General features: G+C 47.6%; 1 protein-coding gene across 1 annotated transcript; it reads left to right on the top strand.

Moving 5' to 3' along the window:
* The first annotated feature begins 740 nt into the window (after positions 1 to 740).
* CEP85 (centrosomal protein 85) lies at positions 741 to 13,401 on the top strand. The gene is made up of 14 exons (XM_031049689.2): positions 741 to 770; positions 2,127 to 2,198; positions 2,792 to 2,944; positions 4,748 to 5,475; positions 6,065 to 6,198; positions 7,034 to 7,151; positions 7,483 to 7,668; positions 8,025 to 8,177; positions 8,435 to 8,589; positions 9,056 to 9,176; positions 9,625 to 9,675; positions 9,762 to 9,869; positions 10,728 to 10,956; positions 11,245 to 13,401. Exons 2-14 carry the CDS (start codon positions 2,144 to 2,146, stop codon positions 11,406 to 11,408), a joined length of 2,355 nt encoding a protein of 784 aa, XP_030905549.2. The 5' UTR covers positions 741 to 770; positions 2,127 to 2,143; the 3' UTR covers positions 11,409 to 13,401.
* The last annotated feature ends 18 nt before the right edge of the window (positions 13,402 to 13,419 follow it).

Genomic DNA, 13,419 nt, shown 5'->3' with positions numbered 1-13,419 from the left:
CTTTCAGTCGTGACATTAGGATCACAAATGCTAAACTGCAATACTGAGAACTTTGGACTTTCACAGTACCCAGTATTGCCTTCAGGACCAGCAGCAGCACTGTGTTTGAAGGCAGAGCAGAGAATGCCATGGAAAAGCTGAGGCACACACTCTTCATGTTCTCTGTGCTGGCTTATCGACACATTTTTGACTAAAGATACACATGTGAACCAGTAGGTGCAGATTTGTGAAGATGTCCTCACATTTATCCCCATGTCTAAGCATGAGGGGCTCTGGGGGCACTATTTAGCTATTTTTAAGCTTAAAGAAAAGCATTTCCAGTCGGGACTTCCCTTTTCCCTGCTTGGTCAGGTTCAAGCCATTCCCCTCGGCCTGTCCCTACATCCCTTGTCCCAAGCCCCTCTCCAGGTTTCCTGCAGCCCCTTTACGCACTGGAATGCCCTCAGGAAGCGCAGCACCGGGAACCGCTTGTGGAGGGATCAGAACAGGCTGAGAACACCACAACCTGCAGGCACCCCGGACAGCCCCAGCACGACGCGCACAGCACCGCCCGGATCGAGGCACTGCGCAGGCGCGAAGGACTGCTAAACTGAGAGGCGGGACCAGCGTCCTGCCGAGCCAATGACCGACGGGCAGGGGCGTGGCCGGAGCTTCCGATAGGCTGAGGGGCAGGGAGGGGCGGGGCTCTGTCGCTTTTTCTCCTCCCCTCTGGCTTCCCTCCCCCTGGCTGTAACGGTCGCGGGGCAGCGCGGGCAGCGCGGCGGAGGCAGGTGAGGGGCTCGGAGCCGTCCCGCTGCCGGCAGCACGGGCCGGGCCTCGGCTCCGGGGCACAGCGCTCCCCCCTCGGTGAAACCACCCCTTCTTTTCCCCTTCCCCGCAGGGACCGGCTCCGTTCCGCTCCCCGCGCCCCTCAGGACCGGTGCCCCTCAGGGAGGGCCTTCCCCTCTCTCCACCCAAATCACTGTTCGTCCCATCCGTTCCGGCGGGGCGAAGGGTTTCCCTGCACAGCCTGGCTTCACATCACTGCACTCCAAGCTCTCCCACCGGCTAAAGCGCTGCTCCCCCTCTTCGTGACCCACCTCTCCCTTCCTATCCTCTCTGCAGGGCCCGCTCATGGGGTGCGCTGTGGGGTGGGTGCTGTGTCTGTGGGTGAGGGTGTGCTGGGTGAGGTGGGAGCACTTTGCTTGCTTTGTCTTATATCAAGAGCCACGCTTATATTTCCTTGCTGTAACTGTCTGTAGTGCTGGAGATTGAGTTTCCAACTCAGGAATCTCGGAAACATACCTAAATTGAGCATGATAAGTACTACATTTAGCTAGAAGTGTTGTATTTCTTTGCTGAGTGAAATGCTGCTTCTGCTTCATTAGCCTATTGTATTCCCAGTGTCTATCCTGTGTTGTAAAATCTGTGTCTGATTCCTAAGAATTAATGGTTTCTGTGAGCTCTTTGAATCCGTTAAGATTGCAATTATTGAATCCTTGCGACTGAGGATTTAGTATCTGGCTGATGGAGTGGAGAGCAGCCCTGAATACCCACAATAACCCTGAGAGCTGCAGATCATAACTTGCATCATCAGAGTTAGGAAATTCCCTGTCTGAAGTACTTGGATAAGCAGATCAATTAAACCAAAGCTCTAGATAGATAATGACTGCCATTTATGGAGCAGCTATGGCAGGTTGTGAATGGTTGCCTTTCTGCCTGTAGTTGCTCAGTGACCTCTACAGAGGGCAGAAATGAACTGGTTTAGAGTTAAGACTTGTGAAAGGAAATTTTTAGTCTCTGTAGATAAAGGCAGCGTGTAGGTACCATGGTGACTGATGCTCTATAAATAACCACGATGGGGATAACACATGCCCCAGTTGAAAGGAGCTGCTGAACTGCTGCAGACCTGGAGAATGTTGCAAACAGGAACTCTGCTCACTTCTCAGGCATGAAGAAAACCTCCAGTAACTGCAAGGGCTTTTTTTAAGGCCTCTGTGCTGTGGGGATGAAGCAGAGACATTCCTGGGAGGAGATGCTCATTAAATGTCAAATACTGTGTTAATCTGAATGGAGAGTAACTGGTGTGTATGTACCCCTTGGGGTGGTTTATACTGACTTAGTGATTTTTATGTATTACCCTGTAGTTCACTGGACAGATAAGATGGCTGCTCTGGAGAAACAGCCAGACCTGAGGCTCCAGCAGAACAATTCACCGGGTAAGGACAGTCCTTTCTTTAAAGCCCTGCTGCTGTCAGATCCTGTTTCAGCTCCCCTGAGGAGACAGATGGCCTTGAGAAGAGTTCATTATCAGATAAAACAATGTCCTATCTCTACCATGTAAAACAACTGCATGGGTATGCATGGGGAGAGGGCTGTTTGATAACAAACTTATCTTTTGAATGCCAAGTGATACATCTAGAAGAGTTCTTACCCATTCATGCAAAAATGTATCTTTAACAGCCAGTTTTGCTGTGGGCCAATGCTGCTGCTCCTCTGTTTCATCTGAGTACCAGAGCATCAGCTGGGTGTAATATCACCAAGCTCATCAACAGGAGTATAATTTACTGCTTTTGCTTTCTGACTTCCATAACTAGATTGATTTGTTTTCAGTCTCCTGTTGATATTATTTGATTTCCATGTGTTTGCTGCCATTTCCTTTTGCAAAAGAGATTTCTTTAGCAACAATATGGGGAGTCAAGCAAGGATGGGTTTAGGTAGAATGGGTAATTAGATATGGCATAATTAGGTATATTAAAAGGCTTTTTGGTCTGTTAACTAAAACATAAATATTCCTGCTTTTTCTCTCCAGATCCCAGCACCAGTCAAAAGAGTAATTTCCTGGAGACTGACTGGAAAACACCCATGTTGTCTGTGAAGTTCCAGAGCTGTGTCAGCCGCAGTTCAAGTGTGGCTGACAGCGGGGATGGGGGCATTGGGACCTCCTGCTCAGACAGTACAGAAGGTGATGGTCAGCAGGGGGTCACACAGGAACAGAGTTTTAAGCATTAAATAGCTTGATATTACTGAACCCTAGAATGTAAAACCTGGGAGAGAGCAGAATCTGAAATGATGTTTGGGGACTATTTCAAAACCTCTCTACCTGTATCTTCATCCACAAAAGTGACATAAACCACTATTGATTCACTGAGCCTTCTTTCAGCAGTGAGGCAGTTTGCTTTGTTCTTTAACATAATATACTTTGCACATTCATGTATTTCACAAGCTGCATTGGCAGCCATAGATCTCAGTGGTGTGCAAGTTAAAATGGAGGTGTTTTAGAAGGTCTGACTTGTGGAAATATTGCTGGGAATATTACTAGAGCACATGTTGAAGTGTCCCCTTAGTGCCTCTCAGGATAATAAAACATCCAGCTGTACATTCAAGGCAGGGGAGATAATGATGGCCCTTTCAGAAATCACCCTTTGGAATGCTATGTTGTAGCCTTGTTTGTAAGAGCTGCGGCTGGATTTCTGCCTGTCAGGTCCGTGTGTGTGTTGGAAATGATGTGACAAGCCTCAGCACACTGAAGGAACCGATTGCAGCATCTGCCATGTGATGTGTTGCTCATAGGGCTCAAGTTCCTGACAGTGATACTGGATACAAATCCAGAGGCTGTAAAAGGAAATTGTCCTGTCCGTTCTGTTTGCTGAGGTGAATGTGCTTGTGACTGTTCTGTAGCAGGATGTTCTCTGGAGTTCCAGTCACAGGCAATGAATGAGGGTTTTTCCCCTCTCCTGCTCATTTTTTGAGGAGAGTACCTTGTGCTTTTACTGTGATATTTACCTGCAGCTTGATGGTGCTTGCAGAATCTGGTTTTGGTCCTTTTCCACTTGTAACCTTTTATCCCTTCCTGTAGCAATGCTTTGAGGTTACAAACAGGTGGAGGGTTGATGTTGCAGTCTTGAGGTTGGATCAAAGAAACATCATGAGGGGTGGGCCTTTAGCCAAGCACATGAAGAAAACGAGTTTGTGTAGCTGGGAGAATCCTGGAATTACTGCAGTACACAACGTATGGTGCCAAGGAGTGGGAACAGGCACTTTGCTGTTTGCCTTTCTCAGTTCTTGCTGTTGCTGCATTGAAATCTGAGAGTTGCTAAGAATAACCCTGCACTTCCCTGTAGCCAGGTTTGGTGCCCGTCTGCCAGGACGGGCTCACGTTGGGGTGCGTGTGCCCAACTCTGTCTCATTTCCTGTGGCAATAAGGTACAGCCATTACTCTAGGAAAAGCTCTTTTGCTGCTGTGTCCTGGAGGAGTTCGAAGGTCAGCTGCTGGTGATCCAGTGTTCAGCTATGTTTGAAGCTCATCATGGGCTCAGTGAAGGCTCCCGTTAGCTTTGGTCACAGTTCAGAGTCGCTGAGCTGTGGGACGGGCAGAACAGAATCAAGGTCTCAGTGTTCAGCTGAGTAAGTTCCAGCCTTTTTATTCAATTTAAAGGACTTGATTTCTAAACCTATAGAAAGATAACCTTATTGATTTAAGATTGTACTGGAGTAGCTTAATAACAGGGGATTAAAAATGTCTGCTGAATTAAACTTGGATTCTCCCTGTGATATGGTGGTAGGAAAATGTCAGCAGGCTCCTGAAACTTGTAATGAGGGGGAGCATTGGTGTGCCTTGGTCTTGCTGCTGCTGCTGCTTAGGAGGACATGTGCAGGGGGAAAAGAGTCAGGTTTTTAATTTCTTCTGGAAAGTTCCTCAAAGCAGTGGCTGTTCATGTTGGAATGTTTCGGGATTGTAATCAGAGCGTTGTTCTTCTTTCCTCAGACTTTTGCAATTCCAGTAACGGTTCCTCATTCCAGCCCATCAAAGCCCAAGTGACCATCCCAACAGCCCATGTAATGCCTTCTACTTTGGGTGCCTCACCCTCCAAGCTGTGTCCTGCAGGAGACCAGAGCTGTTTACAGAATCCATCAAAACCTGCTATGCCAGGATCTGCTGCTTCTGAACACACAGGGCTCATGAGGAATGGAGACTTTAATTCTGGGAAGTCTTCTCAGGTGCCACCCAGGGATCTCCTGCACCTCTACAGGACTTCAGGGGAAAATGGTTTTGAGCAACCCTGGCATCCTGTTTCTGATCACATGAAAGCAGAAGACACTTGGAAGTTTGACACCCCTGCCATTGAGCGCACCCTTAACCAGTCTCTCTTTCTGGATAATTTGTGCACTGACCCTCTCCACAGGTTCCAGAAGTTCAGTCCCAATTCTGGGGCAGCTGAGGCAGGAAAGGACCATTATAAGGTGCTGCCAGAGAGTAAGCAAGCAGCAGGGGCTAATGGAGTCTGTGAGCCCCAGGATGGGACATGGCCAAGCGGGAACAGACTGATGCCAACGGGACTGCAGGCCAACAATTTCTATTCACAGCCTCTAAGTCCTCCATCTCGAGCATGGATGCAAGACACCTGCACACTACACCCACATGAGAGGGTCTGTGAGCTCAGTGCTTGGAAACAGCAGCTGGACAAAATGCGATTGCAAATGGAGCAAATGCAGGTAAGGAACTGCTTATCTGAATGTATGAGTTTGAAACCCTTCAAGAGGGGAAAATATCTGCTGCTCCTCCCTGTCTTACACTGAAAGTCTGTTAATGATCTGGTTTTACAGCATGTGTGTCACAGGTATCATTTAACGTGCTGCTTATGGAGGGCAGCTCTGTATTATGTTACAGCACTGCACAACAGATCAGATCAAGAGGGAAATACCCTGTCTGCTAGAAACTGTGAAGAGAAAGCATGCTAAGAAGTTCTTCACTTCTACAATATCCGTATTCTGTATCTACAGTTGGGAAAACCTTTTTGGCTTAAAAAAGCTGCCTAAAACTAAGAGATTTATTAGCTGGAACCAGCTTGTTTATCCCACCAGCTGTACCCGAATGGAGACAAATTGTTTCCAGTGAGCTAAAATTATTTGTTAATCTCCAGTTGTGCTTGGGCAAAGTTACTTGTTCTTGGACATTGACAGAGACTGAAATAGCTCTGTCCTGGCATGCAGATGAGCACACAGGGCACAAAATAGCTCTCGCAGTGTTGCAGTTACCTCTGTGGAGCACAAACCTCCTTCCTCATTTTGCCTCCTCTTTCAGTTACAAAATGGAGGTGCCTGCCACCATCCCTCCATGTATTCTGCTTCGCTGCCTACTCCTGATCCAGCTCAGTGGATCAATATCCTGAACACCAATGAAAACCTACTCAAGGAGAAAGAAGTCCTCATTGATAGGTGAGAGTTTGCTACTGACGTGTATGGGCTCCATTGCATTGCCTTTTGGAAAGGGAGGGGTTTGAAAGTACCAAGGAAAGGTCATATGTCAGAGTCCCTCTTGCCCAGCTGGGTCTCTTTTGTTGCAAAGAGCAATATGATGACCTTTGAGAACAGCATATATTTTTCATGAGCTCTCTTCCCCCTCCTCTTGGAATTAGAATGATGATCCTGGAGGGATTAAAAAAATCAATTTTGGTTATGATCTTCTATGCTTTATAAAGGACAAAGGTTTCTGTTCACATCATTATTATCTTGGAATGTCAAAACTGCTGCATTTTTGCTTGAGGATTTCCTTGGGGCTCTTAGCTTTATTTTAAATTATCTCTTTGTGAATTTGGGCTGTCAAGCACATTTCTTATACCTAATGCTATGGTCCATAAGCTTTTTGGAAAAAGTAAGTCCTAATAGAAACTATCTTCAGCATTTGGGCTGTAAATGCTGTTTCTGGTTGCTTATTTGGAGTTATCTCTGTCACTCACACAAGCTCTACAACCAAGCCAGATCCTCCAAAGCATGGAAGGTTTGTGTGTTTTATCTATAATCATTGCTGGGAGTTGCTTTGAAGGCAGGGAGGAAAAGTTAATACCAATTCTAAAACACTTTGAAACGGATATCACAGAATCATAGAATTTTCCAGATCATTTCTCTGCAGGTTAGTTCTGAGTTGCAGAGTTGTCTTTCTGTTCTGCTTGTCCCTGTAAGAAGCATTAGAGTTGTGGTGGCACTGTTCATGCTGTATTTCTCTCTGCTGTGTGTTTGAGGACAGTGTATTACCAGTTGTTGCTTTTTACAGGCAAAGACAATACATCTCACAGTTGGAGCAGAAGGTCAGGGAAAGTGAACTACAGGTTCACAGTGCCCTGCTTGGCTGCCCAGCCACCTATGGAGATGTCTACATGTTGAGAATGCAGGTAAGCAGATGCAGCAGGGTGTCAGTAAGAAACAGGTATTGAAACCAATGGCCTTATCACTTCCTATTAGGCCTTCCCTGAGTAGAAGGGCTATGCAGAGTAAAGTGATGCTTTGTATGGGATCCCTATTACCTGTCTTTGAGATTTCAAGCCCTGAAGTATTATGGTTTGTTTAGAAGCTGTGCTAGTAATGCAAAGGCCTGATGGCACTGACATGCTATTTCAGATACTGCAGTGTATAAGAAGGGCTGACTGATGTTTGGGGATTAGGGGGGGCTGAGAACACAGCTCTGAGGCAGCACAGATGCTTAATGCCAGCTTGTGTCTGCAGGAGCTGCAGCGGGAGAACACATTTCTTCGAGCACAGTTCACAGAGAAGACTGAATCCCTCAGTAAGGAAAAGATTGAATTGCAGAGAAAACTGGCTGCTGCAGAGGCGGATGCAAAGCTGATCCGGGAGTCACTGAAGGAAACTATGCAGAAACGTGCAGAGGAGTTAAAAAAACAGGAAGAAAGGGTATGATCCCATTGCTCTCGAGATGGGAGGGTGGCTTTGGTTTGAGAAGCTGAAAGTCCGTGTAGTGCCGAGATGAAAGCTTTTTGTGGGCATGTGTCATAGCAGGTATTTTCTAGTCTCCTTGTGGAGTACTTTGGATTGTAAGCAAAAGCCCTTTCTTCTGCAGTTAGAAGGATTTCACTTCCTCCTCTTTTAACCAGCCTGTCTTTGGCTAGATGAGCAGAAATGCTGCTGAGTTAAGGTGATCTTGTGTTTTAGTGTTTAGTGCTGTACAAAAAGGTAAATGAGGCTTACATAGAACTGAAGAATGGATAAGAAATTATATAAACTACACTTGCTTCTAACTGTCCCTGCAGGTAAAGGGAAGAGACAAACACATTAATAACCTTAAAAAGAAATGCCAGAAGGAATCTGAACAAAAAAGAGAGAGACAACAGAGAATTGAGACCCTGGAACGATATTTGGCTGATCTACCAACCCTTGAGGACCACCAGAAACAGAGTCAGAAGGTAAAACTTCTATTGAGTGGTGGTGATAGCTCTTCACATATTTGCTCAGGTGACTCTTCTACAGCTGCAGTTTATCCCCTGTGCAGCTGCACGAGTAAAGTTGTGGTCTGGCCTTTTTGGAGGAGGAATGTTCTGAGCTATAGCTGAGAATGGCCACATAGGTACTAAAAATGGACACTGGAAATGTAGTTGAAACATGTTGTGTGTGGTAAAACCCCTGGGAGGTCTCTAGAATGTTCTTGTGGCCTTTGTTGCAGCTGAAGGAATCTGAATTGAAGAGTACTGCTATGCAAGAAACAGTGCTGGCACTGGAAACAGAGCTTGGAGATGTCCGGGCTGCTTTCAGGGAGCAAGAGGTGCAGCTGGAAACCCAAAAACACAAGGAGCTGGAGCTTCTTTCTACTGTGCGCAGGTAAAAGTCAGGAGGATTTGAACAGCACTGAAGTAATGGCTGCACAAGAGCTGTGATGATTCAGCACAGCCACACTGTCCCTCCTGTCAGAACTTGGTTATCATATCTGTGTGATGATTATGTGAGTGCTTGCCAAAACCGTGTTTAAATCCTGTGTGCCAGCAGTGGAGGGTGGGAGCAGAACTGCATGCTAAAAGAAAGGGGGCCCCTGTTCTGTTACTTGGGCTTGTTTGTGTCCTCAGGTTATTGCTCTTGTCAACCATAACTCCTTGCAAAACGGACCCACTTAGTCTGCAATTGTCTCTGCAAATGTGCCAATATCATGGGTAGGGCTGTGTCCAAGGAGGGAGACTTCTGTCATAGCCCTGGCAACACTGACACCTGAGATGATAATCATTTGCCCCTTCATAGTGAGAGAGACACCCTAAATAAAGCTGGTTTTCCCATGGTGTTCTGCCAATTGCAGCTTGCAGGACAAGGTGCAGCAGTGTGTGAAGAATGCAAAGAGAGGAGCCCCAGCCCAGGATGGGGAGAGACAGAGGATAGAAACTGACTCTCTGAAGAAAGAATGTGACCGCCTCAGGAAGGTAACAGTGTCCCAGCTGGGAATCACACTTTTTCCTTCCACTGAGTCACAGTAGGCACTAAAGATTAAATCAGGGCCTTTTGCAGTCACTGTTGTACTGAAGCAGCAGTTCCTTGGAATTCCGGGCTGAGTGGTTTTGGAAGCTGTTCTTGGTGTGATAACTGTGCTTTCCTGCAGTTAACACTGGAGACAAGTTGCAGAATGCAGAAGAGGGGAGCAGAAAACCACATGAATGCAACTTGTGTGGTCTTGTTTGTAGCTGATACTTCTAATGGTGTCTTTTATCAGGTGCCTTTCATTGGGGAATCCACTACTAACAGAAGCAGTGATTAAAGCAGTAAATGGACAGGCAAAGGGAGGAGAGGGGAGGCTGTCTTACTGCAGGAGAAATCCTGATAGAATTACTGAGTTTGTGTGGCCAGTCCTGATGCTTCTGCTTTTGATTCTAGATTGTGGACAAACAGCAGAAGAAGGCAGAGGAGTTGTCCTTGCAAGTAAAGGTGAGAGGTGGCTGGGGAGGGACCTAGAACTCAAGAATCTGCTGTGATGTGAGTTAGACTGACTACTTGCCCATGGTCTGTTCTAGAACCTGGAAGAACAGGTGACCCAGGAAGAGGGGACAAGCCAAGCTCTGAAAGAGGAGGCGGTGAGAAGAGAGAATGCACTGCAGCAGCTCCGGACTGCTGTGAAAGAGGTCAGAGCAGGAGTGCTGAGTGCCTGAGAGTAGCATGAATGAACAAGAAATTGTCTTCTAGCTAGGCCTTTAATTTGCAGTCAGCAACACAACCTCTCCTGCTTCCTGCTAGTCGGTTGCTCTGAAAGGAGCATTTATTTCTCTCTTCAAAAGCAGGAGGAGAAAGGCAGTTCCTGCTTTGGGTTTGAGTTTGCAGAGTTTGCCAGCTGGGGGCAGCACGGCAGTGAGCAGGACTCCAACCTGACCCACAGCCGTGGTTGAAGGGCAGGGCTGAGCCTTACTCTCCAGCCTGAAGGAAGCCAAGAACAGTGGCAGCCCTTGAGGGAAGGGATGGCCAGTGTTGGGGTGAGCAACTGGTCAAAAAGCTCCTGGAAGCTTATTTTGTTGCATCATGCCCCAGCAGAAGTAGCGCAGTGTCATGGGGTGCTTCCTGTCTGAGCCAGGAAAGCTGAAAGATCACACCTTAGAATAGAATCATAGAATCAGCCAGGTTGGAAAAGACCTTTAAGTTCATCAAGTCCAACCATTATCCCAGCACTGACAAGGCCACCACTGAACCATGGCACTAAGTGTCTCATCTATATGCTTGGGGGTTTTTTTAACGCTTCTGGGAATGGTGATTCCACTACTGCCCTAGGAAGCCTGTTCCAATGCCTGATCACTGTCTAAGTGAAGAATTTTCCCCTAGACCTTGTAAGACTGACTCTTGCTTATCTGGCAAGAGTCTGGAGGGCTTGATATAAATCAGATCCTCCTGCCTTCAGTGCTCCCATCATCATCGGGCACTTGTGTTAAGTTGTTCTATGTGTACTCGTTCTAAACCAGGTCACCACTAACTTGCTGTGCCCATTTGTTCAGCTGTCAGTGCAGAACCAGGATCTCATTGAGAAGAACCTGACCCTTCAGGAACGGCTGCGTCAAGCAGAGCTAACAACCCAGCCACTGCCTGCTGAGACAGCCCGCCTGGCCCAGGACCTGCACAGTGAGCTGGCCAGTTGTCTGCAGGATTTGCAGTCTGTCTACAGCATTGTCACTCAGAGGGCTCAGGGCAAGGATCCCAACCTCTCTCTGCTCCTGGGAATTCGCTGTAAGTATGTGGAGTGATGACAGAGCAAACCCCTCAGTTCCTGTGCTGTGGCAGAATTAAACTTGTGTGTAATATAGCACTTCTACAATACAGAAGAGGTTCTCATCTTTCTAGGATTCTGAACTTCTTTCTGTGGCTAGCCAGCTCTGGGGGTGTGTGCTGTAAGAACTAAATGTTAAGTGGCAGCTCTTTTGCAAACCTGCATTGCTTTTTCTGCCTCATTTGCAAATGTGTGTGATCCTTGGTCACTATTACATGTTGCAGTGACTCCTTTCTCTGACTCCACAGCTGTGCAGTACTCTGCTAAGGAGAAGGATGACTTACTGAGCCCTGATGGACTTGCAAAGAAACTGGTGGAGGTAAAACAGCTTCACAAAGAGGTGGAGGACTTAAGGACGGCAATATCTGACAGATACGCTCAGGACATGGGAGACAACTGCATCACCCAGTAAAGAATACTCCCAAAGTAAGACAGGAAATGAAGACTTGAAACTCTCAGGAGTCTAGAGCTCCTACAACTCAAAACCTATTCAGCACTTTACCATCCCTTTGCTCGGGTACAAGATGTGTGACTTATCCAATCCATGAGAATCCAGGGGGTTTGTTTGCCACAAGTGTTCAGCTGAACTGGAATCGTTCAAGGCTTTGGTGTCAGGCTTTGCAGTAGCTTTGATCTTGTGGAATGTGTTTATGCTGTGTTTGCTGGAGCTGGTGTGGTCTCTGATGCTGGGAGATGAATTCTAAACTGCCTTCCAGGCATGTCAAATGCTGAACATGCAAATGTGACAGTTAAAATGATTGCTAAAAGGAAATGGATGCCCTGGTTTTCCTGATAAATTCTCTGGGCAGATCCTGTGTGACTAGGAAGACTAGAGGATTATTGGGGTGTTCAGGGACTATTTGTGGAGCAGGACCTGCTTTCCTCAGGTAAACACATCTGGAGTCTTTCAGTAGTCAAGAGGAGTTGGGGAATAAAGCAACACTAAAGGAAGACTCTGAAAATACTCCCCATGGGCACTGATACCCCAGAAGCCTTAAGCTTTTTATCCCCCCAAAATAGCACTCTGTGGGTATGATTCAGGCTGCAGAGGAAGCAGGTTGATGCTGAAGTGCCTTAATGAGAAACCTCTATCCCCATGCTAATGCATCTGCTGGCAAGGGGAGAAACTGCTGTTTCTTGTAGCCACCTTTAGAACCATCCAGAGGCTCTGCACTGCAGGTGACCTGCCCAGGGCAGTGGGGATGTGCACCTCTGCTTGGCCCTCAGCTTGCTAGGGAGAAAGCCATTCTGGTCCTACCATGGCAGGATGGCACCGCTGGATCTGCAAGCTCTTCCTGCTGCCTGCAAGGCACTGACCACTTGGCCTTTGTTGTAGCCATGCCCCTTGATCTCTGGGAGCTCCCTGCTCCTCTGCTAAATAATGGGATTTCTAAATAAATCTGTATGGGATGTGATCTGCTTTATCACAACCCTCAGTAACCTAGTGATACCTCCACAGCACTTGCTTGTGCCAATGCTGTGGTGCTGTGAGTGGAACTTACTTGGTTTATCAGCTTGAGATAAGAGCAGGATAGTCAGTCAGCTGTACTGCAGGAGAGAAAATACTGCTGAAACTCCTGTTGGTTGTTTCTTGGTTCATGTTGGGGCTGCAGGCCCTAGGTTTGGGAGAGATGCGTTTGGTGTTCCTCTTCTTTAAGACCAAATCTGTTTTGTTCTTAGTTCTTTGTTTGGCCACGGTTGGTGATATTGGCAGGGAAGTGGTTAGTTTGCTGTCCTGAGCTACCTCCTGCATGGCACAGGGAGAGAACACAGCCATGTCTGCCCTGTTCTGTCTGCATCGGGTGTATTACATTTCAGGCTGTTTCTGTTCCCAGGATGCTGCTGCCGTGTACTGAGCTAAATGTGGGCCAAGACTATTTCCTAAGGTCGTTTGTCCTGGCTGCTGGGAGCTCTCTAGGCACTGGGGTGCAGAGCAGCACCAGCTGTGAGTCACTCTCAGCAGGGTGCTGTTTGGCACCATCCCCTTTCCCTGCTGTAGGGTGCAAGATCCCAGGTGCTGTGCAGGGCCACGATTGCCCTCTGTGCAATGAGATCCCGGCTGAAACCAGCTCAGTTGATGCTCGGAGCCTTCAGCCTGGCCCTGTCCCAGCATCTGAGGGACCCAGGGTTGTGTGCTCCTCTCTCCTCCTCCTGCACTGGACCCCTGTGGCTAAGGTGGTGACTCTGCCTGCTGTACACGGCTGCTGCTCTCTGTGCAGGGGAAACTCGGGGCCTCTTTTTTACAGAGCACCCCAGAGGGGCAGCAGGACCCCATTCTCCCCCCGTTCGCCTGTTTCCCTGCGTCTCCCGCATCGCGTCGGGCTCTGTGTATTTCTACCGGCCTTTGTCTCGCCCGCTTGTTTGTACTGACTGTTTTGAGTATAAAATAAAGCCGCTCTGCTCCACCCGTGCGAACCAGTCCT

This window comes from Melopsittacus undulatus, chromosome 14 (genome assembly GCF_012275295.1).
Source record: "Melopsittacus undulatus isolate bMelUnd1 chromosome 14, bMelUnd1.mat.Z, whole genome shotgun sequence".
NCBI classification, from domain to species: Eukaryota; Metazoa; Chordata; class Aves; order Psittaciformes; family Psittaculidae; genus Melopsittacus; species Melopsittacus undulatus.
The sequence above is the reverse complement of the archived record's forward strand: the minus strand, read 5'-3'. Positions and strand labels throughout refer to the sequence as shown.

Excerpts from the sequence above, each read along its gene's own strand:
- CEP85 (XM_031049689.2), top strand. The coding sequence starts at position 2,144 with ATGGCTGCTCTGGAGAAACAGCCAGACCTGAGGCTCCAGCAGAACAAT. Across the intron at positions 2,199-2,791 it reads CCAGCAGAACAATTCACCGG|ATCCCAGCACCAGTCAAAAG; the intron begins GTAAGGACAGTC and ends TTTTCTCTCCAG. Across the intron at positions 9,676-9,761 it reads AGTTGTCCTTGCAAGTAAAG|AACCTGGAAGAACAGGTGAC; the intron begins GTGAGAGGTGGC and ends GGTCTGTTCTAG.